Below are 27,447 nucleotides of genomic sequence, written 5' to 3'. Positions count from 1 at the left end.
GAGATCAAAAGATAATTTTCTTGTTACCTAATTATATTTGTTATCTTGAGATCACAAGATAATTAACTTGTTATCTCAGGATAACAACTTTATTTTTAGATCGCAAGACAAGTCGTTGCCTTAAGAACTTTTGTTATTTCGAGATAACAAAATAAGTAACTTGTTATTTCAAGATAACAATTTTGTTTTGTTGTTGAGATAACAAGATAATTAACTTGTTACCTCCAAATAACAATCTGGGAGTTATAACTACCTCATGGCCTGTCTGGACGTCTGTAGACGACGGCAAAATCTGTAAAATTATGGTTAAAATAGGTCAACAGTATGACGTCTACAAGGCCAGAGTTTGTCGAGATACGATGTGAGTGATTACCCCCCTTTTTCCCTGAAGCTTTATTCATTTTATGATTTATTCATTTTTAATTTTCTTTTTTTTTCCATTTATTTTTTATTTTTTTCCCCCAGGCATCTTCTCCAGTTTTAATGTGTGTAGTTATTGGTCGTTTTTGTTTTTAAGAATGTTAAAAAGGGAGAAAAAAAAACTTTTTAAAGAATAACAAAGGGGGAGAGGTGTGGGTTACAAGATGTATGAAAGGACATATTTGGAAATTAGCACATGCATGGAGCTGTGTATTGTCATTGCATGCTTTCAAATGTCTCCCCTTGAAAAAATACCAGGAAATTAATAAATAAATATTAGAAGCTTCCCATTGGATTCCATTATAACCATTTTCCACAGGATTTCTGTTCTTTTCAAAGTACGAGGAAATCACTGTTCATGGCAACGGATCATGTGCTACAGAAGCGGCAGATGAAGAATGAAAAATAGAGTATTCCTTTAAAATCGATATGAATGGTTCACTGTTTACTACAGTGTGATCAGTCCAAACTACAGAAGCCAGTGAAAATCTGGCCTCCAAATGGCGAATGAAGGGATTAGAGGTTTCAAAATCACTGGCACTGTAAGCCGTCTGAATAACAGGGCTGGCTGCCTTATGCTTGTAATTCCAACAGCGTTGAATAAACTGTGCAGTAACCTGAACTCTGCTGGAGTTTATGAAGTGCTGGCTGCAGAAAAAGACAACGTGGATAAAGAGAGCGGTAAAAAAAAAAGTGAGAAAAGAGGAGAATAAAGGCGGAGTCATGTCAGAGAGGAATGGCAGAGAGGGCAGAAGTTGTGGCTTGTGATGTCCTGCTCGTGTGCACAGTGCTTACACACACTGCACATCCAGAACTGATAATCCGAGATGCTCCTGCCGGTCACTATGCACGTCGGCAGCTTGCCCTCCGTGCTGAAAGAGAGAGAAAGAACACTTACACAGCTTATTCCTCACTCATGTCTGTTCTGTTGTGTTGTGAAAGCCGCAGGAGTGCAAAAGACGTTTGGAAGGAATTTAAAACCTGTAAGGCCTAATCTGAACCTGTTTTCCGATTTGAGTTGACATTTCTTGGTCCCTATAGCATTTATATCTTCAAATACCTCTTCTTATGATTGGTTTTTATTTCTGACTTGAAGCTCATTGAAAAAAGTGGAGAAGTTATGGGTAACCTTTCAACTGATACCACATTTCTAAGTAAAAGATATATTCATCATATATACAAAACGAACGTAAATGTAATGCAAATGTAATTTATTAGATAACTAAACATGATTAATTACGCAATTCTGTAATTAAAACTTTTGTGTAAGTTTGGGACAAACATGCAAAGCTAGTATAAAGTGGTCACAATGAAGTCCATTTTCTTAATTTATTTTTGGACTGCACTGAAGTGAATGAAATGCTTTTGAATGTGATGTATAAGAAATTAAAAGTCTTCATAATTTAAGAGGCAAGAGAACAATTATGGTGAAGACTTTTACATCTGTTAACCCAGAGAAACAAAAACAGAAAACAATGCAGAGCGACTGTGCTGCTTAAGCAGTTGCTAGGTGGTTGCTATTGTGTTGCCGAATGGTCACTATGGTACTTTAGGCGGTTGCGATGGTATCCCAGGCGGTTGCTAGGGTGTTGCTAGGTGGTTGCTATTGTATCCCAGGTGGTTGCTAGTGTGTTGCTAGGTGGTTGCTAAAGTGTTGCTATGTGGTTGCTGTTATATCCCAGGTGGTTGCTAGGGTGTTGTTAGGTGGTTGCAGTTGTATCCCAAGTGGTTGCTAGGGTGTTACCATGGTTTATAGGTTGTTGCTAATGGGACTTGCATCAACATGATGTAAGTTGACTGCACAAACTTTTGCACCCCATTCATTCCTACAGGAAACCGTAATGTCCGATCTAAAAGCTGTATACCAGCAGAAAAATAAGAAGAATATAGAGTCGGATAACAATAGTGTTTCACGCTGCTTTTCATTGCATTACAAAAGTGTTGCATATTGCACTGCAATGCGCAACACTATTGTTATGATCGTGATATCAAATCAGGTACCAAACACACAATTCCCTGAGGAGTACAGCAACATGCAATCGCTAATTATGTTGTGTAAATCATCTGTATAGCAAAACAATGATAAATCTACACTTATAAAGGTTAAAACTGAAGTATGAAATCCATAAACCTCCTGCTTTGGTCTACGTTTGCACCAAGCATACAAAGCTAATAAAAAGTGGTGTATTAAAGTGGAATACAATCATAATTGTTGTCTGCATTAAAGCGAGTAGAATGTTAAACACTAGGATGTGCAGTATACGTGCGCGTGGTTACCTGTCGTCTGTGCTGTCCAGGTGGCTCTTGCGGCTGTCTTTAGGGCTGTGTTTGGTGAAGATCTCCAGGGCCAAGTCCTCGTACATCTGCCTCTGCTCTGGGGACAGACTCTCCAGAGACTCCAGCTTAATGAAGGCGCGAGAGCAGGTACCAAACGCGCGATTCGCTGAGGAGCAGATGGCCAACAGGGAGTAGATCTCCACTGCAGGGATTATATCCTCATAGTCACGCAGGTGCAGAGCTGCAGAGAGAGAGAGAATATAAAAGGAGGATCAGAAATAAAGATATAAATAAAATTTGAAGCATGGAAAGACTTATAAGGCGCCACATGGAAACTTTTATAAAACAGTGGGAGAAATACATTATACAGTTACAGTAGGGCTGCACAATATGGACAAAATGGTAGTATTGCAGTTATACTGCCACACTGACAACCGTCTAATGAGTGAATTCAGCTACTTTAAGGTGCATCAACTGCTCTCAGTGCATTCAGCTGCACCAAAGCCAAGCGCAGTCTAGAGGGGTATAAAGCCCCCCAGCATTGGGCTGTGGAGCAGTGGAACTGTGTTCTCTGGAGTGATGGAGCTCCATCCAGTACCTTTGGGATGAGTTAGTGATCCAGAACTGACCATCCAACATCAGCACCTGACCTCACTAATGCTCACTCTTTCTATCTTTTTCTTTCTTTCTTTCTTTCTTTCTATGGATTTATCTTTCTTTTTATCTATCTATCTATCTATCTATCTATCTATCTATCTATCTATCTATCTGTCTGTCTGTCTGTCTGTCTGTCTGTGTCTGTCTTTCTTTCTATTGATCTTTCTTTCTATCGATCTTTCTTTCTATCGATCTTTCTTTCTTTCTTTCTTTCTTCTTTCTATTTTTTCTTTCTTTCTTTCTTTCTTTCTATCGATTTAGCTTTTTTCTATTTTTCTTTCTTTCTGTCTATCGATCTGTCTTTCTTTCTTTCAATCTATCTATCTTTCTATCGATCTATCTTTCTTTCTATTGATGTTTCTTTCTATCAATCTATCTTTCTTTATTTCTTTCTTTATTTCTATCGATTTATCTTTCTTTTTCTATCTATCCATCCATCCATCCATCCATCTATCTATCTATCTAATGATATATTGAGCAGCCCTAATACACAGGGCTGAACAAGGGCAGAGAATAACTGAAAACTGATGTTGTGCAACCAAGTATGCAAACCTTTCAATAGCAACACTGTCTTCTGATTTTGTATTACCGCCATACAAAGCAATTCTTTGAACAACTGCAAAAAAATGACTGAAATATGACTGAAACTGAAAAAACTGAAGATTAACCAATAACTATGAATAACTGAATGCCCATTAAGTTTATACAGAGATGAGAAAACATGCAAAGAAACTAAGAATTATGATAGATCAAGAATGAAAAGGTGAAAGAATGGATAAAGTAAAGAAATCAAAACAAGATTCCTTTGATTCTGTGCAAGATAAAACACTTCAGTGGAGAGCATTTCCAAAACAAGCTTTGACACTAGACCTGTTTTACATTTTTGCCCTGCAACCAATAAACAATACATGCACAGCTGAGAAAGTATAATGAAATGGAAGTTTTAGTAACTTTGATAAACTACAAGAATGTGACTGTGCCTGTTAACAGGGTTATCAGTTTCAGTTTCCATTTCCCGAGGCCAAGTTCACATAGCCTGCTTTCCCTGCTTACTATGTCCAACGTTAAACTCTGTCTCCTCCGCCAACTCTGCAGTATTTTATTTGGTTTTCATGAACATATGTTTTGCAGTATGAACAAATGTAATGCTATTATGCCAGTTAATATGACTGGCCTTATGTCGCATGTCACAGTTGCCTAAAAGTAGTACATTTCATCAGAACAGCTAACTATAGTGACAGAAGCCTAAAAGAGACGTTATCCTGAAGTTAGGACAGCATTTAGGAACATGCTCAAAGTGTGGACATGACGCCGTTTGATTTGGCCAACCAGAAAGTTCCCTAACCGCACCTCCTCACCTACGGTAACCCACAAGATATTCATTGTTCAATTAAAAACACTTTACAAACTCATAAACATGCTGCAAATACAGAAAACACTTTCATCAACATGACTACATTGGAGCTACATTTTACAAACGCACTGCAAATAAAGAAAACAGGCAGAAAAGCTGCAAAGCCAGTCACGACACAACGGATATGTTTCTGGAAGACTGTAAGAAGATGGAATATCTGTGATGGAAAACCACTGACAGAAGTAAGTAAGATCATGGACACTCAGACACTGACATCCCGAGTTTATGGATAATCTGGCTGGCTAGCTATCTAACATGTCACAGCTGTACTGTGGTAGTTCTCTGGTATTATTATACCAGTTTAACTTTTACAGATAACTCCCATTACGATACAGTGATGTCAGTAATCTGCTCAAATAAAAGTTAACTTACTTTTACCGGTGAATATTTATGCTGCACAGAATCTGAAAGCCTGAATGGCTCCGTCCTCTTTGAGTGCCATCTGGAAATATGTCCATTGTGTTGTCACTGGATTATCAGTGTTTCTGAAGTTGCTTGGGTTTTCTGTAATTGCAGTGCATTTATGAAATGTAGCGTTGTGCCATCATTTTGATGAAAGTGCTTTCTGAGTTTGCAGAGTGTCCACGAATTTGCAGCACATTTGTAAAATGCAGAGCCCATGTTGTCATTCTGATGAAAGTGTTTTGTGTGTTTGTAGCAGTTTGTTGGGTCTTCTCGGCCACCGTACTCACCTACTGACCCAACGAACATATTTTTATACTATACTTAACTAATTAAATTCTAATTTTCCTTCTTACAATTGTATTTTGAAGCATTTTAACAAAAAATAGTGTAATGAAAGAGTATCACGCTGTAAACAGGTCATACAGCAGCCACACACGTGTGTTAAATGCCCATAGCACTGAATGACGAGGTACCTTCTGCGTCACAAATGAAAGAAGACACAACAGAGACGCAGATACAAGACCACGCAGGCGCATGTACGTACATACGCACTCAGGAGCTGCGTCACATGCACAACTCACTGCTACAGGTGGTCAGCCGACACATTTTATGTTGCGTTTTATTTGTCTTAGCCTGGGACTTTGTATACATTTGGACCTTCTGGGGAACTGCACTGACTGTATGTTTGTGTCTGACTGAAAAATCTAAAGAATTTAACCTGTGGTTTGTTTTTCCAACTCAGGCGAATGATTTAATGCCATGTGTCCACAGACTGTGTGCTCTGTTTTGTCATTTTTGGACATTAAAACAAATGGAAAAAGTCAGATGCACAGATTCAAACCTGCAGATACAGAATGTAAATAAAATGTGAGTGCAGTATGGAGCTCGAAGTGTTAATGAATGAACAGAGAGTTTATGTGCATTCTGATTTATACCTGTGTTCATAGAGGCCTCCACATTTCCGTCATAGAGCTGTCTTTGAGCTAAGAGGAAGAAATGGTAAGCTTCTGCTCCGCGCCACGCTTTATCCACAATACGGCTGTCTGAGGTGGACGCGTCTTCTTCCAACAGGCCAGCCAGAGCAGACGTGGCCTAGACAACACACACACACACACAACATTGTCCTCAATTGGGCTACAAATAACCCCCTTTATCTCTAATGATGACAGAGCTAAAGGAAGGAAGGAAGGAAGCTGGTTCCAAGATTAAAAGCCCACTGTCTCACTCTTTAGATCAGTTACTGCCTGAAAACTGGGCTTCCTGACTGTGACAGATGAAAAGTTTAGTGACACTTTGACTTCTTTTGTAATTTTCATTCCGTTACCTCTTAAGTAAGAAAGACAAATTTTGCAAAATGCTTTGGGTTCATTTACCTTACTTGTCATGAAGGGCAGATTTTGCCTAAATAATAATTTGACAGTTTTCTCTTCCCAAAAAGAACAGATTGAAACTTTTGGTCCAAAGGTTTAAACACCTGAAAGGTCTGAGTGCTGACATCACAACAAGGAGATAAAATATGTAGCCTTGGGCTTTATTCCCAAGGACTTTATTCATACTAATACTGGCACAAAGATTTACACGTCATATTGTTTCCCTCTAAATTAACCTGCTTTAATATGTTAAGATACTGAAAACTGACAAAGAAAGCAGGCTCATTTGTATTAAAAATATTTTGAAAATCCGAGTGACCCCAAATCTTTGAAGGGCAGCAGTGATGTCCCTGACTGAACCTGGGGCCGGATTCACAAAAGTGTCTTAAGAAAGAAAATGTGCTTTTTTCTTAATTTCATTTTTAAGAAAAAAGTTTCAAAAAATTGGTAAACTTTAAGATTTTTTCTGAACTCCTTTTTTAAGAATAATTCTAAAAACAAGTGTTATTCTTGAAAACATTATGTTCTCAAATGTTTCCTTAACCCTACAACAGCCTCAAACTTGTCTTAGGCTGCAAGAGTTGACGAGATTTGATCTAAATCAATTATAAAACTCAGACGCCGCCTCTGCTACTCTTCTCACCCTTGTCTCTTGCTCTCCGCCATCACCTCACAATTATCATATTTTCTAAGGAGGATTTTTTTTTCCTGTTGGCTGTTTCGTCCACCATCACCTCTATTTCTTGTTTTTCTTAAAGATTTTAAACACTTGGTTTGATGTTTTTCCTCCATTTTGCTCCTCTGAGCAGATGAACCTAATAAGGGAAATAACAGTTCATACAAATTCAAAATATATCTTTGTATCAAAATGCAACCCAGCCGACATAAGAAAACAAAAAAGATTTTCTTAAGAAAATCGTAAAAAAATAATTATCTTAAGAGAATATTTGAGAACTTCTTAAGTTTTTTTCAAGAATTGCATTTAAGAACGTTCTTATGAACTTCTTAGTGTTTGTCTTAAAGGCCTCAGCAGACGTCTTGAGGAGATGGCGTTCGCCTGGCTTCAGCGATGACATAATTGCGGAGAAAATGAACAACCGCAGATGTCAGGCAGAGGCTTCGTTCGCTGTGTCACGCACATGGCAGCTGGGCGAACTTGGATTAAGATGCTACGCGTCAAAGCCTCTGATTGGTCGGTAAAAAAAGAGGTGTGACATTGAATAAAGATGGACGACTTTGAGGACCTTCGGCTTTGGCAGACACACTAGTATTTCACTATGAAACGCACATTTGTTAAATAAAGAATGAATATCTCCTAAATGTAAAGTGTTAAGTCTTATTCTGTAGTACTAACCAGTACCAACCTCCAAAACATACAGATAACCTTATATTTAGGTTCACAAGAGGACGAGGCTGAAGTTGGCTTTCTATTCACCAGCTTCTTGTTTGAATTTTCCCGTTCCACCTTAAATGGTGGCAGTGTTGTGAACTCGCCATAGTTAGAACAGTGAAAGAATCGTTTTCCAGCAGTCATGAAACTTATCATAAATGTCATAGTGTCACGTGGAGCATCAGCGACAGGCAACACGAAACCTTCGCACAACCCTCAAGAATTTCGTTTCACAAGAAGTGCTGAGGCCTTAAGAACTTTCACAGGTTTTTCCTTCATGAATCCGGCCCCTGACTATTAGACACTATTGCTGTCTATAGATAAAGCATCTTCACAGCATTTCTACACAAATAGAACAGAGCTTTTGTGTGTAAAGGTGTTAGATTAGATGGAAGACAGTACCTCTGACTTTTTGCCCTTGGCTTTGCTTTGCTGTGAGGTTTTGACTTGAGCGTGGTAGTTTTCCACCAGCAGGGCGGCGAGCACGTACAGCTTCTTCACCCGCAAAGGCCTTGTTCTTTTCTTCGCCTCTTCATCTGCAATCTGCGCAAACAGAAGATCATTTTCAGCAGTTCGTGAGATCTGTGGTGGGCATAGCCAACATAGGCAGTCGTCTAGGGCAGTAACTTGCCAGGGTGGCACCAGAACAGTTTTGAAGTATTGTTTATTATGATTATTAATATTATTAACAATAATAACAATAAGAAGTTGGATCTTTATTTATATAGCACCTTACACACATTTAAAATACTCATTTAAAATGCTCAAAGTGCTTTAGAAGAAGAAAGGCAAATAAAAGCCTTTCTTAAAAAAACAAAAAATGTAATAAAATAATGAAATAGGATGGAAGCTAACAACGCAGGCCGTTTCAAAACAGGGCGTTCCACTCTCTCACCTTAAACATGAGCTTGGCAGCATCCAAGAAGTGGTGAGCCTTCCTGTAGAGCTCCACTGCCTCCAGGGTTTTACTCTTCTCCAGCAGGTGAGAGGCGTACTTGGACAGTAGAGGACCAATTTCCTTCATGTTGTGGTTTTTAGCCAGTTCTACAGCCTTATTCCACTGAAACACAAGAACACAACGTTTTAGATTTTGAAGAAAATCTAAAACGTTAATAACATAAGCTTTATCAACAGATGTAGCCTATCAATAATTCTAGACATATTTGAGGAATAATTGTAGCACAGCGAGTGTATCTTGTTTAATTCTAGTATATCTAAAAGTTCAATTATTTTATATATATTAAATAAGAAGTTTACAGGAGAAGGAAAAAACTCCATGAAACCAGAATTTTTTTATTTTTTTATTTTGGGACATTTCTTTTTGTCCATTCATCATTAAATTTACACAAAATGTACAACAGGACAACAGGCGCTTTCAAATTATGTCAAACACTGAAAAAATGCAAAAATAGAGATATGAGGTTTTGTTCAGACAGCAGTGATTTACTTAAGCAATAGAACACGAGAGGGAGTGTGTTATCGCGAAATAACATCACGGCTGTGATTTGGTCGCAGGCACGAGCCAAAGGCGATAACACACTCCTCAAGTGTTCTATTGTTTTTATACAACAGTTAAATAAATAAAGTAATAAATTAATAAACTGGGCTGTGAACGCGGCGTTTAATATGTTTTAATGTTCGCAGTTCCTTCACCAAATTATAGTTCCTTAACAAGCAGCTTGTTGCTACGTCAGAGTAACGAGCTCCGCCCACTCGCTGCTCAGTCTGCTGTAAGCCTCTCCTTTTGAAGTTCGGATTGAGCCATAAAACTGACACAATATCAGGTTCAGCTCAGTTTTGTAAATTTTGACCGGATCAGTATTAATGTTGTTTTGTTCCAGCCAGTCTGTAAAGCATCTTACAGCCCATTTAGTTTGGCGAATGGTGTTGGGTTCATTTCTGGCTGATTCCAGGTTGTTTAGCTGTTCTTCTGTCACAGCTGCCGACTGAAAAGCTGCTCAGTGGTGATGACAGTTAGGGGATTTAGTGTCGTCTCATCTTCAGAGTCTGACCAAATCAGCTGTCAGTCAAATGTGATCTTAAAAGTGTCCATTTTCTGTTTGTGCAAAGTAAGAAGTAAAACATGATCTCCAAATGTATGAGACTGATGCGGTTAGGCAACCCAGTGCAAGCCAATGGTTGGTTACAAACATCTGCTGCAGGATACTGGACCGATCAATCTGTTGTGACTCTAATAACATACTTATTTGGAGAAAGTAGTGTGTTATTAAGCCACAGTACCCATCAGCTGGGAGGAACAGGAAAGAACGTGGCTCTGAGTCAGAGAGAGGATGAAAATCACCCAGCACAGTGACTGACATCTGACTCTGAAACTGGGGCTGTCTGTCTCTATAGGAACTTCTCTTGAGTGTGGTAGTGAAGGACGGATGGATGGATGGACGGAGAGGCAAACTTTATTAATCCCAAACAAAATTACAGCAGCAACAAAAAAGGACAGTGTAAAACGTACATACGTTACATGGCCAAAAGTATGTGGACATGCCTTCTATTAGACTCAGGCCTATTAAATGAATAAAAATAAGCATACAGCCATGCAGGCAAACACTGGCAGCAGAATGAGTCATATTTAATAGCTCAGTGACTTCTAATGGTACTTTCATAAGATGACACCTTTCCAACAAGCCATTTTGTCAAATGTCTGCCCTGCTAGAGTTGCCCCAGTCAAATGTAAGTTCTATGGTGAAGTGGAAACATCTAGCAGCAACAAGAGCCATGAAGCTTCATGAGATGTTTAACAGGTACATACAGGTGAGATGATGTAATACACAGTTGTATGCTAAAGTCTGAATATCTCTGTTCAAATTACATGTATTGTTGATTTTATAAGAGAAAATAAGCACACATCCTCAACAGGAAACTTTACAATTTCTATTTATATGAGTTTAATATATTGGAAAAAATAAAATCTAAAAAGAATTGCCATTACTTTTGCCAAACTTTAGGTTTAATTTTTTCAACAATATGGTAAATTCAGCAAATAAACAGTAACTGTACATTAAATATGCAGAAGTGTGTTTTTATTTTAACTTAGAAAATGAATAAAACATTTGATTTGGCCTGGGGCGCCCAAACATTTGCATACAACTGTACATGCCTGACTGTTCTTACCTGGTTTAAATGCACACAGGCATCCACGGCTGCTTTGGGCTGGCTACACCTGAGATAGGCACTTACTGCCTGCTCACACATCCCCACAGTCACAAACATCTGGCCAATGTCCTAACAACAACAGTAAATTATTCATAGTCATTTTTAGTAAAATGTTCATCCTGGTTATAAACAGCAGGGAAATCTGCTAATAAAGAAAATAAAGCCTACAGACGTATGAAAGAGTGAACACACCGGCAGCAGTTTGTGGTTCTCTGGTAGAGAGTTAGCGAGTCTCTCCAGCCCCTCATAGTCCTCCAACATGTAGTAACACTCTGCCAGTCTCTCCTGGTTACGACCCTGTAGGTAGTACTGCACCGCATTGAGCCTAAAAAACACAAAAACATAAACAAGTGTGACATTTATACCCTTAATAACTGACTTTCGCTCAGACTCTCCTGAAGTCAATTCTGCAATGAACCCAGCAGTTTCTTCCTGTACCATTTCTGTCTATCGGCAAAGTAATCTCCGATGGCGTTGTAGGCCTGTTCCTGCAGAGCATCGTCGGAGTCTCCTGATCCGGTTCTCAATAGCTGGAGCACCCGGAACCAATCACCCAACTTTATCCTCAGACTGATCGCCAGGTCTCTGGACACAGATAAGAAAAAAAGAAAATCAGTAAGAAAATTGCAAGCAACAAAACAGTGAGGTGCAGATCCACTGAACACTTTGGCTTAAAGTCATTTCTGGCTCTCCTCCAGGTGCTGTAGGGCGTGTCCAGACGTACCTGCGGTCCATGTCCAGGTACATCCTCTCGGCCTCTTCGAAGCGGCTGAAGTAGGCCGCCACCTCCGCCTGCTTCATGGCCTCGCTCTGCAGGTTCCCGAGCCTCTTCACAAACTCGATTCCCTGATAATCCTTACAGCGCACAAACGCCTGCTCAGCCGTCTTCAGCTCCAGCTTCTGCAGCGCAGCCTCCGCCAGCAAACGCCTGTACAAAGACAGAGAGAGAGAGAAAGAGAGAGAGAGAGGCGAAACAGAAAGCAGTGTTTTATTAATGTATGTTAAAATGAAACAGAATTCGTAGTTACCACCAGCGATAACAAAAAGCATGTTTTAGTTTTATATTAATACCAGTCATAGCCAGGGCTGTTTCTGAACATATAAAGCTCCTTAACCCACTCGTATCATAGTATTTTGTAGACATCAATGAAAAACACTTTATTAATTAAATCTGGAAAAAAAAACAATAAAACAACACTTAATTATAAAAATTGGATATTGAATCTTTAAACTACCTGCCTACATAAATAAAATTAAAAAATAATAAGTCAAATGAAATAAATACAGGAACTGTTTCTGCCATCACCGTGACTGACAAATGCTAAATAATAATAATGGTAATAAATAGAAAAGTGCATTTCCTGAAGGAAACGCGGAATGGGTGCGCAGCGGTTACTATGGACGTCTATAGGAGGAACGAGGGATGAAAAAACTAACACATAGAGAACTGTGGGTCAGTATGGGTGTGGATTAGAGCTTGGAAACCTGACCGAGTACATGTACTTTGGTGGCTGTTGGTAAAAAGACAGATTAGGGCTTTTGTTGCGAAAGAAAATAAATGGGATTCTACGGGAGGAACGAGGGATGAAAAAAATTATGCGCAACCATAACAACAACAATACTACTACTACTACTACTACTAATAATAATAATAATAATAATAATAATAATAATAACAATAAATATACTCGTACAAGAAATGGCTCTGCATATAACCAATTAAATTAGTGGACAATTTTGTGTAAAGTGTATATTCAAAGATTGGACATTTGTGCTTGTAAGTTGAAGAGGAGATATTTTATTACTACTTGAATTTGCTGAAAATGCATTATTGCGTTCAGTCTTTTACATTTTTGCCATGTTTTTGTCATTTGACAGCAAAACTAACAGAAAAAAGTAAGTGTAGATCAAATATAATTTAACTAATAATAGAATGCAATGATGTCCAAATTACTAAAACCCCATATTGAGCAAGGCACTTAACCCCAACTACTCCCCGTGCACTGTGGATAGGGCTGCCCACTGCTCTGGGCAAGTGTGCTCAATGCCCCCTAGTGTGTGTCCACTCACTAGTGTGTATTTGGGTGTTTCACTGCACAGATGGGTTAAATGCGGAGGTGAATTTCCCTGTTGTGGGATTAATAAAGGGTAACTTAAACTTATTTGAAAATAGTACAAAGATGACATATCAAATGTTGAAGCTGAGAATTTTTTTCACCCGGACTCTTTTTAATACGGAGCCATGCTTCTGTAATAAGTGTAGAATGTGGTTTGTTATTGTCTTGCTGAAATAATCAAGGCCTTCCCTGAAAAAGACGTCGTCTGGATGGCAGCATATGTTGCCAAAACCTGTAAATGCCGTTCAGTATTAATGGTGCCTTCACAGATGTGCATGTCACCCAAGCAATGTGCACTAAATCCCCATATCATCACAGATGCTGGCTTTTAAACTGTGCACGGATAACAAGCCGGATGGTCCCTCTCCTCTTTAGCCCGGAGGACGCAGCGTCCATGATTTTCAAAAAGAATTTTGATTCGTCGGACATTTTCCACTGCACCTCAGTCCATCTCAAATGACCTCAGGCCCAGAGAAGGCGGCGGCGTTTCTGGATTCTGTTTATATATGGCTCGTTCTTTGCGTGATAGAGGTTTACCTTGGATTTATGGATGCAGTGAAGAACTGTGTTCACAGACAGTGGTTTTCGGAAGTGTTCCTGAGCCCATGCAGTGATTTCCAGTGCAGAATTATGCCTGTTTTTAATGCAGTGCTGCGTGAGGGCCCAAAGATCACAGCCAGCCAATACTGGTTTTTGGCCTTGTTCCTGGTGGTGAACCCCTCTGGGATGTGCTTTTTATACCCTATCATGTTACTGACCTGTTGCCAATCAACCTAATTAGTTGTGAGATGTTCCACCAGGTGCTTTTTTTTTTTCATTACACAACTTAACCAGTCTGTTGTTGCTCTTGTCCCAACCTTTTTGAAATGTGTTGCTGGTATCAAATTCAAAATGGGCATATATTTTTCATATATACTCAGTTTCAACATTTGATATGTTGTCTTTGCATTACTTTCAATTAAATATAGGGCTTAAATGATTTGCACATCACTGCATTCTGTTATTGAATACATTTCGCACAGAGTGCCAACTTTTTTGGAAATAGGGTTGTAATTAATTATGTAATTATGTACTTACAGTTAAATAGTAACATCAATAACTTCTACTATACTTCTAAATGCTAAATAAATCAATTTAAGGATTTATTAATTTGCTTGAAATGACCCCAATTCTGACAAACACAACTCTAGTTAAAATGGTTCAGCTGAGATGTGGATGATGGTTAAGAAAATGTCGTATTTCCTTACGTGACTATGTGGAATTCTACTTTATGGCCACTAGAAGAATTTGCAGCATGTAAACATTGGTCACTGAAAATGTTTTACTCCACAGTGATGACCTCTGAGCACCAATGGCAGTTTTGTTGGAGTTGCTCTTTCCCTCAGTGTTGACAGGACAAATGCTCGCAGAAAACACATGGACAAAAGGCCACAACCAGAAGAAAAGAGTAGAATGTGTTTAATAACAAGCAGAGGTCTTTCATACGTTCACACGCAACTAACACTGACCTCTGAACTCATGGTGAACTCCAGACTGAGAGCCAACACAATGCAGTAAGTGCACATACACTGTATGTTTGTAGGCACCTGCTCATCCAACGTGTCTTCTGAAATGAAAGGTATCAATATGGAGTTTGTCCCCCTTTGCTGCAGTAACAGCTTCTACTATTCTGGGAACTGGAGTTCAAAAATGATCAAAATAAGACTCCTAACAACCACCTGGAAGTCCTGGTAGACACCAAAACTGCCCCCATCAGATAAACAGCACTTAAAGCTTTCATCTTTGAGAGAAAAGGAGGAACTGAAAGTGAGGCTCCTGAAAAGAATGGAAGCTGGAATAAAGGTAAATAAGTTTAACATTCTATCTATCTATCTATCTTCCCTCTCACTCTCCCCTCTCTCTGTTACTATTTCTTTTTTCTCTCTTTGTCTCCCATCTCCTCTCCATTTTTCTCTTTTTCAGTCCTTCTTTTTATTTCTTTCTCTCTTCTCTCTTTCTTTCTCTCCATTCCCCTCTCTTTTTCTATTCTCCTTGTTTTTCTCCTTTTCTTTCTCTCCTTCTTCTCTGTGTCTCTCTGCCTCTCTCTCTTTTTTCTTATTTGCCTCTTCCCCTCTTTTTCTGTTTCTTTCTCTCTCCCCCTTTCACCTTCACCCTAAACAATGTTACACTGACATTAAAGTAAAGATCGGACTCTTTCGGTTGGGCAGGTCAGGCTGTACTCAGACTGTGCAGCGAGGTCTTTCCTTTTTTGCCAGGTCGTTCCGAAATTCCTCTGTGTGCTGAGAAAAGTGTCAGCAGGCCCAGAGCTTCAGAGCGAGGGAATTCTCGATAGCCTCCCACACTTCCAAACACACTGTCACACAGCTCACATATCCCCAACACACTCGAGGCATCATCTCTCTCTCAGTCTCTACAGGCGCCAGAGCCAGACAGACTCAAACCGGCTGATTTACTCCAGCAAGACAGCATTACTGTCAGTATCTGGTGGCAAAAACTGGCCACTGAGATTTGTCACATTTTTCTTTCATAGTGGTAGGAGCGGGCGATATGACAATACGTTATTGCTATCTAGATAAATTACATCACAATATGCTTTTCTGAGTATATGACAGGTATGATCAGTACTTCTGAACAACGTGGATCATAAAAAAAAGACAAACACTGAATTTAAACAAATCATTGCACTCATAATTGTTTTTTTCTAAATGTTTTGCTGGCACATTTTCTCCATTCCAACTTGCTTGCAAACTTTAAAATGACTAAATATTGTGATACAGCCCATATCATGTATTATGAAAACGTCTTCAAGTTTTGTGATGTCACATTTTTGCCTTATCACTCAGCAGTAATGTGGTCTATCCGTAACGGAGCGTCCTCCATACGAGTGTTCAGCTTTCTGTAACTCGGACCGTTAAGCAGCCCATGCTGTCCAGCGTCTCACGTCACAGAACCATATAACAAACGTCATGGCGATCATAAAACCAGCGCAGACTCGCCAGCGTCTCACGTCACCGAGAGAAGAGTAAACAAACAGTGACATGTGCTCTACAGCCCTGAGTCCACCGCACAGACACTTAAACATGCACGTGTTCACATGCACAGATGCCAAGATGTGGGAAACTTTCCTGAATGAGAGTGCAGACATTCTCTCAACGTCATGGCAACAGCCATACGAACTCACACTCGAACACAAACATGCACATACTCGCACACACTGGACAAGGGGGTCTCTTGTGGCTGCTGCCCACTCAACAAGGCTCAAGCTCCAGCAATGAGAGGGAAATTTAAAAGTTATCCTGAGTTTTGCTTATAATAATGTATGAGTTCTTCTACTTGATCTCTCTGCAACACTGCAATTAGAAAGTCAAGCGGACAAATGGAAGAAAAAAGACAGAAAGTAGTCAAAAATCATGAGACTTGCCTATGAAACTGACCAACATTGCAGGGCTGTTCTGACTGATGATTCAATATCACAATATTTTCCAAGTACAGGTCTGTGCATTATGCTGCATTTACCTCATGATGGTAGACAGTTGACGGCAAACCACATATTACATTGTTTTCATTGGTGCAGCGATGGAAAATTCCACCTCCACCAGCGTCAATGGCTGCGTATCACAGCGGTCAGCAGAACATTACAACAAAAGTTCAATTTTCCCAACTTTTGCCATCAACTGTTGTGGAATGAACTGGGTTTAAAGAGAGCTTTGGTATTGTTTAAGCCAGGCATGTCAAAATGGGGATCTTCCATGCCAAAGCGCTGTGGAGATGCATTTACCTTCATCTAACGCTCTGAATTCAGTTCATGAAGGCCTCGCTTATTAGCTGATGAGCTGAATCAGGTGTGTTTAATGAGGCAGAGCGCTGAAGTCTGCAGTGTTTTGGCCCACGAGGACTGGAGCCTGACGCATGTGGGTTAAGCTAACACATTCACACAGAATAATCACAACGGATTTTCTATTTGTATTTATTCTGATGTTAGTGTTTTTAACAAATAAATGCTTACTGCCCAGAAAATGGCTCTACATATTATCTTCTCAGATAAATTTTGGTACATATCATGTTATATGATGATATTTAAGTTAGCATTAATAAAGAGAGCTCATGCTTCCTGAGTGCTGCTCCTGTATGCTAAAAGAAAATCTAATATACCTTACATAGCTTGTTTTGATTGGACTGTTTTGTTCCGTTTTCATTACTGTGTAAAGTTCCCTATGGTGTTTTGTTACAGCAAATAGAACTTTACACAGTATTGTAATGCTAGCCAGCAAAAAGCAGTTTTTTTTTAAAAAGCATACTATTTATGTAGTTTTCATGTATTTTAAATCAAACACACTGCAGTTAGTAACTTAAGGTGTTGGAAAAGTAAAGTGTACAAAATAGACCTTAAAAACTAAAGAAACGTTGCTTACTTTATCTATAAATACCACTGAAATACTGATTTGTGACACAAATGTTGGTACACTGGCACAGACGATACACAGGGTGATTCAAAAAGATTCATCTGATTTCAAAGCGCCATTTTCTACAGGAACCAATCATATACCAATTGAAAGAGGGGGTCATAGAGTTTCTGACTGTCAGTCTGGCAGTGAACCTCCAACAACTCAGAGCATTCGTCATTGGTGCCAACAGTTCCAAGAAAAAGGTCAGCAGTATCACCAGATCTCATGCCATGTAACTTTTTGTGTGGGGGTATGTTAAGGATTTTGTTTATGTGCCACTACCAACAACACTGGATGATCTCTGAAATCACACTGAAAGAGCCGTGAGTGCAGTGACACTCATCAATCGAGTATGGGATGAATTTGACTATGGCGTTGATGTTGTCTGTACAGCTGGAGGAGGTTCATATTGAGCACTTGTAAAATTACATAATAAACTTTATGCTCATTTAAACCATTTACAGTTCACTGCATTGATCTGTAATGATTTACAAGTGAAATAAATCATTTTGAAATTGGATGAATCTTTTTGATTCACCCTGTATTAACCAGCACTATGCACCTTTTTTTGGACACCCCTGACCACTGAAGGACACTGCATTGTACTGTGTGTTATTTGTTCACCTTACCAGAGGCGAGGGTGAGGGTTGTCCTCGATGAACTGCGACGCGTCTTCTATTCCCACTTTCTCTATGAGCGCTCTGCTGTCTCTCAGAGAACGGATCTCAAAGTTCATCAAGTAATCTTTGTTTGGCCGCTCAGGATCCTGAGACAGGGGTCAAAAAACTGAAGTCAGCCTTCAGTTCAGTTCTGATTTTAACCAAACAGCTTACTCCAGGGCATCTAAAGGTTTAGCGTTAATAAAATATCACTGAAGAATTTTTTATTCCTTTTTAATACGGGCTGTAATGCAAGATACGCTGTTGCTTAACTGATTTCGTAATTAGGTAATTGTGCTGAATCTGCTATTTAACCACTACCGGTATAAAAAGTACATACCTTCATAATTTCATCCAACAGAACAGACTTAATTTCCAGGTCTTCAAAGTTACAGATGAACCCAGAGGTTTGAATCGGCTCCTACATTAGAAAGATAAAAGCCATAATTAAATACTATAATAAAACCCCGAATGAAGATAACCAACACAGTAGTTAAACATAGGAAATCAAATCAGAAAGCTTCAGTTTTTAACTCCACCTTTAATGGCCAATAAAGGTAGTGTATGAGAACCTGAAGGACGGACTAACTGGCAGCTGATTCCTCCAGACCATCATGTCTGTGCAGTAAGTTTAAGCAGTAGGTGGTCTAGGTCATGCTGAGTAACATGGTTCACTGAGAAAGACTTCTGTGGGCTTATTTAAAAGACCCAGCTGTGACTCCTTCCTCTAAACATCATTATACAGCAGTTAGTTCTGAGCACACAATCTGATTGGTTAAAGCATTTTACTCATGTTGCTTTAGTCCAGCGGTAACCCAAATGTTAAGAAAAGCCATTTTGTCCTTACAACAAAAGCAAAAACACCTTTAGAGCCACAACATTTTATGTCCATCTTATTGAAGTAACGTTTTACCATCTTGGCTGTAAACATGTCTCAGTATGTGCTGATGTACTAGTAAGGGCTAAAAAATGTTATCTAAACAAAAATACACACTTACTTTGTTCTGCTTTAAGCTGTAGCTCAGCTATAGCTGCTTTTCTCACATCTCTGGCAGGAAACTTTTCCGCAAAAGTAGAACAGTTTTTTGTAAAATGTCTCTCAACATCTGATTTTTTATGAGGCTGAAGTCGCTTCTCATTCGCCAGCTTCTTGTTCGAATTTTCCCGTTCCACCTTAAATTGTGTCTGAGGCCCAAGAATGTAACTGCTACACAATTTAAGGTGGAACAAGACAATTTGAATAAGAAACTGACTTCAGCCTTGTGACTTTATAGTGTTTGTCAGTTTCTCGTTGCAGAATAAACGTATCAGGAAACCAGACGGAGTTATTATAAATGCAAATGAGTCTATGTAAAAATGCTGTATAAAAGCATAATAACGTTCAAGGTCGTATATTATAGTGAATAACATCACAGCTGTGATGATAACCTCAAGTGTTGTATTGGTTACATAAAAAACACATAAGCAAAAGAAATGTGGAGATGTGGATTATTAAGTGGAACTCCCTCTCTCACCTCTGGGTCTAGATTTCTAAAGACGTACATCCTGGTCTTTTCCATCATGGCAAACAGGTCAGGGTTGTCATTGGCCCATTTCATATCCCACACATCTTTGCGTTCAAATTTGGAGGGGTCTCCAGCTGACGCCCCTCCTTCTGCATCTCCAGAGGACCCCCGCAGCTCTATGTCAAAAAACGTCAATACTCCTGTCATATCTATTATAGCCAGGCGACTGTGGAGACAGAACATAAACATCCAAACATGACAATCTGGCAATCTAGATATGGTGAAAAGTACAGAAAGATTTACACAGAAATAGACAACTAATATTAAAACAATGGTGAAAATTGGGCCATAAGGAAAAATGTTATTTAAAAACACAAATGCCTCAAAAATTGTTTTATTTTATTAGTAGTGCCAATGAAGCTTCATTTCGAGGGTTCGACTAAATGACAAAAAGACAAAGTGATTCTAAACTACGGCTGCAGCTAATACTCAGATTAACCTACAGACTATAATTCAATTTACTGCCTAACATAACTAAGCTATTATGGCATCTTCAGTTCCTCTCCCTTTGCTGCTGGCACCATTACAGTTCTGTCTGTGTGACAAATGAATTCCTCTGATCTAACGACACAACAGAAGCCATTATCACCCCCACAATTTGTATAATGAGCTTTTTTTAACACATCAATAGTAAAAAATCACCATTTTTTATTATTACCACCATCAACTAATTGTTGCAGCCCTATTAGCTATAAACTCTCACATCGTCCTGCTGCATAAGCTGTTAGATCTTTCTTTACTTCCTTAATGCGACTGTGTAAACACCTGGAGTTGCAGTTGAGAGAGAGCTGGTAAGCTCTGTAGGCCAGAGAATACTTCTGCAGGAGGGTAATGTTCGGTAGGCTGTACTTCTGCAGAGTCCCAGACTCACGGCCCTGTGGACAGACACATACATACATAAATACATACTTATTTAAGAACAATAATTGAAAAACAAGCCTGGTGAGTTTACATTCAAATTTAACCCACAGACAAGCTTTACTGATAGTAAAACAAAGCAATAAGAATGTTATAAATAATAACAGTAAAGGGATGAGACAGACATACGTACCACTATAAGGGTTCTGTCAGATGCTGTGATGCAACAGATGGGATCTCTGGTTGCCTGAAATAAAGGCACAATTAGCTACACAACACACACATACAGCTACACAACACATACACAATGTCACACACTAGTTTACAGCAAAGCAGGGCTGCAACAAAGTCGTTTAGTCACAGGTGACATCAATTACAGAAAGAGGTCAGCGATTTAAAAAAACAAAAGCGTTCATATGATCCATGTGGTCATTCTGACAAACTGTAATACTCTCCAGTAAGTGTTTTGCTGCACTATAAAGGAAGTAAACAGAAATAAAAGAAGAATTAAAAAAAATTAATGGTGGTGCAGTGACTGGGCAAACTGGGAAAAGGTAGAAGGTGTAATGTTTTGATTAATCATTTGAAATAGATTTGATAAAGTTGATAGATTAATAAAAAATATGTTAATTTACTAGTTAATTACAGAATAAATCATGTCCCAGGAAAAAAAGCAGAAAACATATTTAACAGAAGACAACACAGAAGTTTTCCGTATTGAGTGTGTCCACTCTTCACTCTTCACTTTTCCAAAGTTCAGTTTTAGGCCCAATTTTTACCCCTACCCCTTGTTTTCGAGAATAACCTTGTCTCTTGGAGTTATAAGGGGTAGTGGTTGAAATCTTCTCCAACGAAATGGGACCCTCAAATAAAAAGAGCATCACTTCATTAACAGCTACCAGCGCTGCTCTGTAGGCGACCCTGCCAGTCTGCAGTGACAGCAGAGGAGGGTAAAGTTCAGCTCCTCACTGCTGGGCTTTAGTTACATTTAGGGAATCATATGACTTCAAAGAGGGGGGCAATTATTTATTATCACCCACCCCCAATTCTTCAGTGATATGAAGCTGAAGTCAGATATTAACCAGCTTCTTGTTCAAATTTTCCCGTTCCACCTTAAATGGTGCAGCAGTTCTGATGCCTGAGGTGGCAGAATGTAACTGCTGCACCATTTAAGGTGGAACGGGAAATGTAGCTAGCTAATGAGACATCAGCATACTACATAATACATTGAAACGACATTAAACTAAGATAATACAATGATTATCGTAATTTTTTAACAGAAAATTCTCACATTTGTGTGTTTCTTTGGTCTCTTGCTTAGCCATCTTGCCAGTTTAAATTTTTTCTCCAACACTCCATTTGGAGTGTGTCTCTAAAATCTTCCATTTGGAGGGCCATGTAGCTCTAACACTTCACCCTACCCCTCCATCTCAAAAAAAATTGGGACACCGAAAACAGAGGGGTAGGGCTAAGTGGTAGGAGTGAGGGGTGAAACGGGATTGGGCCTTAGAGATTGGTTGCATTTTCCTCTTCCTTATGCAAGTGGATTATCTTCTATCTAATCTCTTCAGAAAGATCTGCTAAAAACTAAACAACTTGCATTTAACGGCTGTTTTGCCTGGAAATGAAATACATGAAGGGTCTCTGACTTTGCGTAATACTGTAAATATCAGTGGTGTAAAATCATGCAGCGGATTTTGTGCCTGTGAGCTGATGCTGTGAAGTGTGTGTCCCGTACTGAGTGTTTTATGGGTTTTTCCCACTAATCCTTTGACGAGGAGATGAAAAAACAGCCACAGGTGTATATGGGTGTGTGTGTGTCCTTCTCACTAACACATGAGTGATTCTGGCATTGAGTGTGTGTGAGTAAGTGTGTGCACTCACTGTAAAGGCTTTGGCAAAGTCGAGCGTCCCATCGGTGGTTCCACTCGGACTGTCATCGATGTGGTAAACTCTGCAGGAGGAGAGACAGAAAGACAGACAGACAGAGACAGAGAGAGAGTGAGGGGGGGTAATGGTCAAAGGGAAGTTATTGTATTTGAATTTTTGCTGCTGTGCGTAAAAGCCAGTCCTGGCAGTACACCGCATCCGTCCCTGCTTTCTGAAGGTTAGAGCATCTTCACACACAACTATGAACGGAACACCACAAGCCACATCCTAGATGACGAAGGCTTGCAGCTCCACTGCATCCTTTCACATAGCTAGACTGGATCTCCTCAGTGCCTCACTGTTAAAAGTCTTAGGTGACCTTTGACCACTGCTTCTAACCTTTCACGGCCCTCCTTCCTGGTCTTGGCGACCTGGTTGATCTCCAGGGCGGTGAGCTTTTTGGCCACGCGGTACTGCCAGGCATAAAAGGCCTCCTTAGACGCAGCGATCACGTGAGTCTTTGTCATGGTTACGAAACAGAGGGTCTGCGAAAAGTAAAAAAACAACCATTACAACTGACCATGCTATACACTTAAAAAAACTGATGCACTGAAAGTACATGATTTAAATATGTCATTGAATTTTCTACAATTAAATCATAAAAAAACAGAAACACTGATTGTTGGTACAAAAACTCAGAGAAAGCTACTTCATAAGAAACTTCGTTCTTTATCTTTCATGTACCAAACCTGCAGTACGAAACCTGGGTGTGATCTTAGACTCTGAGCTCTGTTTTATCCCGCATTTCTGTCTCAGAGCGACGCAGAGAAACTTGTTCATACATTTGTTACAAGCAGTGTTGATCACTGTAATGATCTTCTTACTGGACTACCTAAGAAAACAATACATCCTTTACAACTCGTACAAAATGCATCAGCATCCTAACAGAAACAACACAGAGAGATCAGATCACTCCCGTTTTAAAAGAACTGCAGTGGCTACCTGTATTGTTCAGAATAGATTTTAAAGTTCTACTACTAGTCTTTAAGGCTCTAAATGACCTGTAAATGTCTGTTTATGTTCCAGCACGTGATCTTAGATCTGCAGAAACCGACCTTCTGCAAACACCTTCGGTAAAACACAGAAAATGTGGAGAGACTCGTTCAGTTATTCTGCTTCTAAACTGTGGAGCTCAGTTCACCTTTTATTAGACAGTCGAGCTCAGAGCTCACTTTTAATAAACATCTGAAAACGCAGCTCTTTAACTCAGTGTTTAATTAAAACTCTACGTCTGTTTGGTTTTTATCTTTCAATCTGATCTGTGTCATTTTCTTATATGATTCTAAATTAATACTTACAATGTCTTGTATTACCGTTAAGCTTTATCACCTGTCTGTAAAGCACTCTGAGCTGCCACCGGCATGAAAAAAATGTATTTAACACCATTAACGCACTTTCCTAGTCTGACTCTTCGATAACCATCTGTAGTTCCACCCTAACCCTGCGTTCACACGGGCTTCAACTTTTCGCCTCTTGTCGCCCAAATCACTGATCACTCATCGCCTGGGCGTTTCTGAAGTCCAACTGACCATTGGTTACCATGGTTTCACTGACGCCAAACTCAAATCAGATGCGATCCCTCTAAAAATCCTGGTGAGAAATCGCTTGTGTGCTTATTTTTATTTAATCCCTGTGTCTGTGCAGTCAGTATGTGGGGAAAGCCGTATTTGGTCTTTGTGATTACTGTCTATTTGTGACGAAAGCACCGCCGCCATTATTCCACCTGTAGTAGGAACACTTATCTAGGAGAGTGCTGTTTCACAGTGGCGGACATAAAGCGTGTAATAATGCTCAGTGCTCAATTCCTATTGGTAATCGCCACGTCACTTCGCTCCTTATGTGCATAAAGTTAAACTCTGCTCAACTTTGTCGCGCCGCTGACTCCGCCCACTCTGCCTCGCCAACATTCGCGCTGCCTCCTGTCACCGGAAATCGCTGGATCTCATTGAAAATGAATGACCTCTGGCCGCCTTGTTGCTTCATGTCCCTGGCAGTGTGAATGCAGGGTAAGGCCAAGCTGCTCACGCGCTGTTGCTATGACTCCATGACTGTAACCCTCTCGTTCAAACACAACTTTTAAACAGCAAGTTCAATTGATTGGCTCTCTTGATTAAACCAAAGTTCCCACTATTGCAATGCCATGAATTAGTTTATCAGTGATGTACACAGAGTCCTAAGCATCATTTACAAGCAAAACACAGCACTGATTGGGCAATATCAGTAATTCAGTATACTACGCTGGACAGTGCTCTTGAGAGAACTATGGATAAATCAACAACTAAAACCAATGGCAAAATTGAAACTATACAGTTTCCACTCAAATAGCTTTAAGGTTAAATTTGAGTAAATAAAAACAAATGAGATTAATCAGAATTAACCACACAAAATTAATTATTTGAATCATTTGACAGCACTAAAAAGCAGTTTTGCCTTTCAGTTTACTTACTGGTCGCAATGAACATGTTAATGACGAACTAAAAGCATCACTTTTTTCAGTGTAGCAAAGACCAGGCATGGTTAAAGCAAACCATGAAACCAAATTAACACTAATGTTAATACAGACCTGCATGACAGAAAATATTGTTATATCTAAAATTGGACAAATGGACTGCTATAAATAACAGTATCACAAACCACAGCAGCAAGTCTATTAGAGATCACCTAACAACCTGCCATGATTTCAGGCAACTGTGTGATGATTTAGGCATGCAGTTAGCATCATGCTAATTGGTTTTATTAATTGTAAGCTACATTAGACTCGTAGCACCAGTGCAAAACAAAGAAGCAAATTTCAGATGCAGCGTGGCAGCGTGACTGCATTTGGGGTGTCAAGGTAAACTGAGTTAACTGATGAGCAATCCCTTTAATATATAATCATTATTGCCTATAAAACATGACTTCATGGGTATGTTCTTGTACAAATGAACGAAACAGTGGTTAGAAACTAATGCCGGCCTTACACCAAACGACTTTTCAAGCGATTTCACTGTCGCAGACAAATATCCAATGTCGGAATAAAATGTTGCGCTCACGTCGTCTCGATCGTTTCAGTGTGAGGTGGTCAGGATGGCTGATTTAGGTCAGTCTTTTTCTCGTCTCGACGCTGCGACAAAATCAACCGTGTTTAATATTATCGTAAGTTTTAAGTCTTGACTCATGCAAATAGTGACGTGCCAGAGTGCGTGAGAGCCTGAAATCTCTGTAAAACCCCACTTTAATACAATAATCATATTAACTTAAAATGTAAACTGGCTGCTTAAATATTTCAGGTTCACTGAGTGTAACAGGGATGTAAGGAAACGTGCAGAGGACTTTAAGAATAGCATTATTGAAGAATCATCGTTTTTTTTGTTTTTTGTTTTTTGTTTTTTTTTGCTTTCTGTTTTCTGTTTTTTTATTTCGTTTGTTTTTATGATTTAGTTCATAACACCCAATTACCAATGCTGAATCGCTGCATGATTTGTTGATGTTTAAATCTTTATATGAAATTTAAAAAGTAACTGCACATTTTACAGGTGAATTAAAGAAAATCTGGGTGATGATCTGCCAGAATATACTACATTCTACAGCGAACTGGGCTGAGCTCCAGATCTTTACATGCTCAGCCAACGTATCTTCCCATCTGTGCCACCATAGAGTGGAAGGAAAAGTGTTTATCTGCTTGTACATTTCCACCAGGTGCATGATGGGGAATAATCTCAAATAATCTCAAAAATCTAGTTGCAGTCTTGTAAATAGTGACACTGCAAGATTCCCAGTCTTTGCAAAATCATAGTCTGTGACTAAAAACCGTGACACTGTCTTTGGATGTGAGAGGGTGTCAGACTTTAGTCTTTCAAAAGTCTTTTCAAAGTCTTTTAGTGTAAAGTTAGCATAAGGCTGAAGCACATACTGAGTCAGACACGACTTTGTTCAGCTGTGGGGAACCCACAGACTCCAAGCATAAATCAACCTGACAAGCAAACACTGTCTCTCCCTGTGGATGCGGTATCCTCTCCTGCTTTCTGCTCTCCTGTCACTGACAGCTACTCCAGAGCAGAGCTCAGTAAACCTAAGGACCTTCACACAGATGTAGACTGAGGGCAGGGAGAGGAATTTAGCAGGATGCCTGTAAGAGATCAGTGTGAACTCAGTCAGAGAGAGGGGAGAGAGTGGGAACACTGGCTCAGGACACTACTGGAGATAGCTCACACGCTCAGATCCACAAGAGAGAAGGCAATGAGAACAGACTTTAATTCGTTTTCATGTGAGAAGGTGTTTCTTCACTCACAAAGCATTCTTTACACGAACTTCACTGAATTGTGGCAAGGATTTCCACACAATCCTTTTATATAATTGACTAAAATTGGCTAAGCTTAATAAGATATCACATTTCAAACTCAACTCAGGGTTGTTGAAGTTGATTTAACTTATGTTGGTCCAACTTATCTTACTAGAGTTTGTTTAAAAGTGGTCACTAGTAGTGACCAGTCCATTTAGAACCACACTCAATAGAGAACGTGCTAATGTACTCTTAAAGCCAACAATAATGAGCCTAAGCGATTCAGTCTGAAGGGAAGTCTAGAGGGAAAGGCAACACAAAGACGGTAAGCACAACACGTCCAGACACGTCCAGTATGCAAACAAACGAAGACAGGAGCCAATAAAGTCTTCCGTGCCTCTGATCTCTCCCGCTGCTAAATGTGTTATGGTGTGTTATGGACGCTAGCAGGTAGCATCAGATGAAAGTTTGACAGACATAGCAACAATAACTAAGGAAGGCAGGACTTT

The 27,447-nt window shown here is 39.5% G+C and overlaps 1 protein-coding gene across 1 annotated transcript in view; it reads right to left on the bottom strand.

Annotated features, from left to right (window-relative positions):
* Positions 1 to 543: 543 nt before the first annotated feature.
* Positions 544 to 27,447, bottom strand: part of wdr35 (WD repeat domain 35) — a 45,390-nt gene continuing 18,486 nt past the window's right edge. The window contains 17 exon segments of the mRNA XM_036575208.1: positions 544 to 1,292; positions 2,698 to 2,938; positions 6,109 to 6,265; positions 8,336 to 8,476; positions 8,829 to 8,993; positions 11,063 to 11,173; positions 11,297 to 11,429; positions 11,543 to 11,689; positions 11,829 to 12,032; positions 18,296 to 18,432; positions 18,666 to 18,746; positions 19,840 to 20,056; positions 20,656 to 20,765; positions 20,942 to 20,995; positions 22,633 to 22,702; positions 23,017 to 23,153; positions 23,155 to 23,162. Coding sequence (XP_036431101.1) covers positions 1,142 to 1,292; positions 2,698 to 2,938; positions 6,109 to 6,265; positions 8,336 to 8,476; positions 8,829 to 8,993; positions 11,063 to 11,173; positions 11,297 to 11,429; positions 11,543 to 11,689; positions 11,829 to 12,032; positions 18,296 to 18,432; positions 18,666 to 18,746; positions 19,840 to 20,056; positions 20,656 to 20,765; positions 20,942 to 20,995; positions 22,633 to 22,702; positions 23,017 to 23,153; positions 23,155 to 23,162 — 2,264 coding nt within the window. The 3' untranslated portion in view covers positions 544 to 1,141.

The sequence above is a fragment of the Colossoma macropomum genome, unplaced genomic scaffold (genome assembly GCF_904425465.1).
Source record: "Colossoma macropomum unplaced genomic scaffold, Colossoma_macropomum, whole genome shotgun sequence".
NCBI lineage: Eukaryota > Metazoa > Chordata > Actinopteri > Characiformes > Serrasalmidae > Colossoma > Colossoma macropomum.
This window is presented reverse-complemented; position numbering and strand designations above follow the sequence as displayed.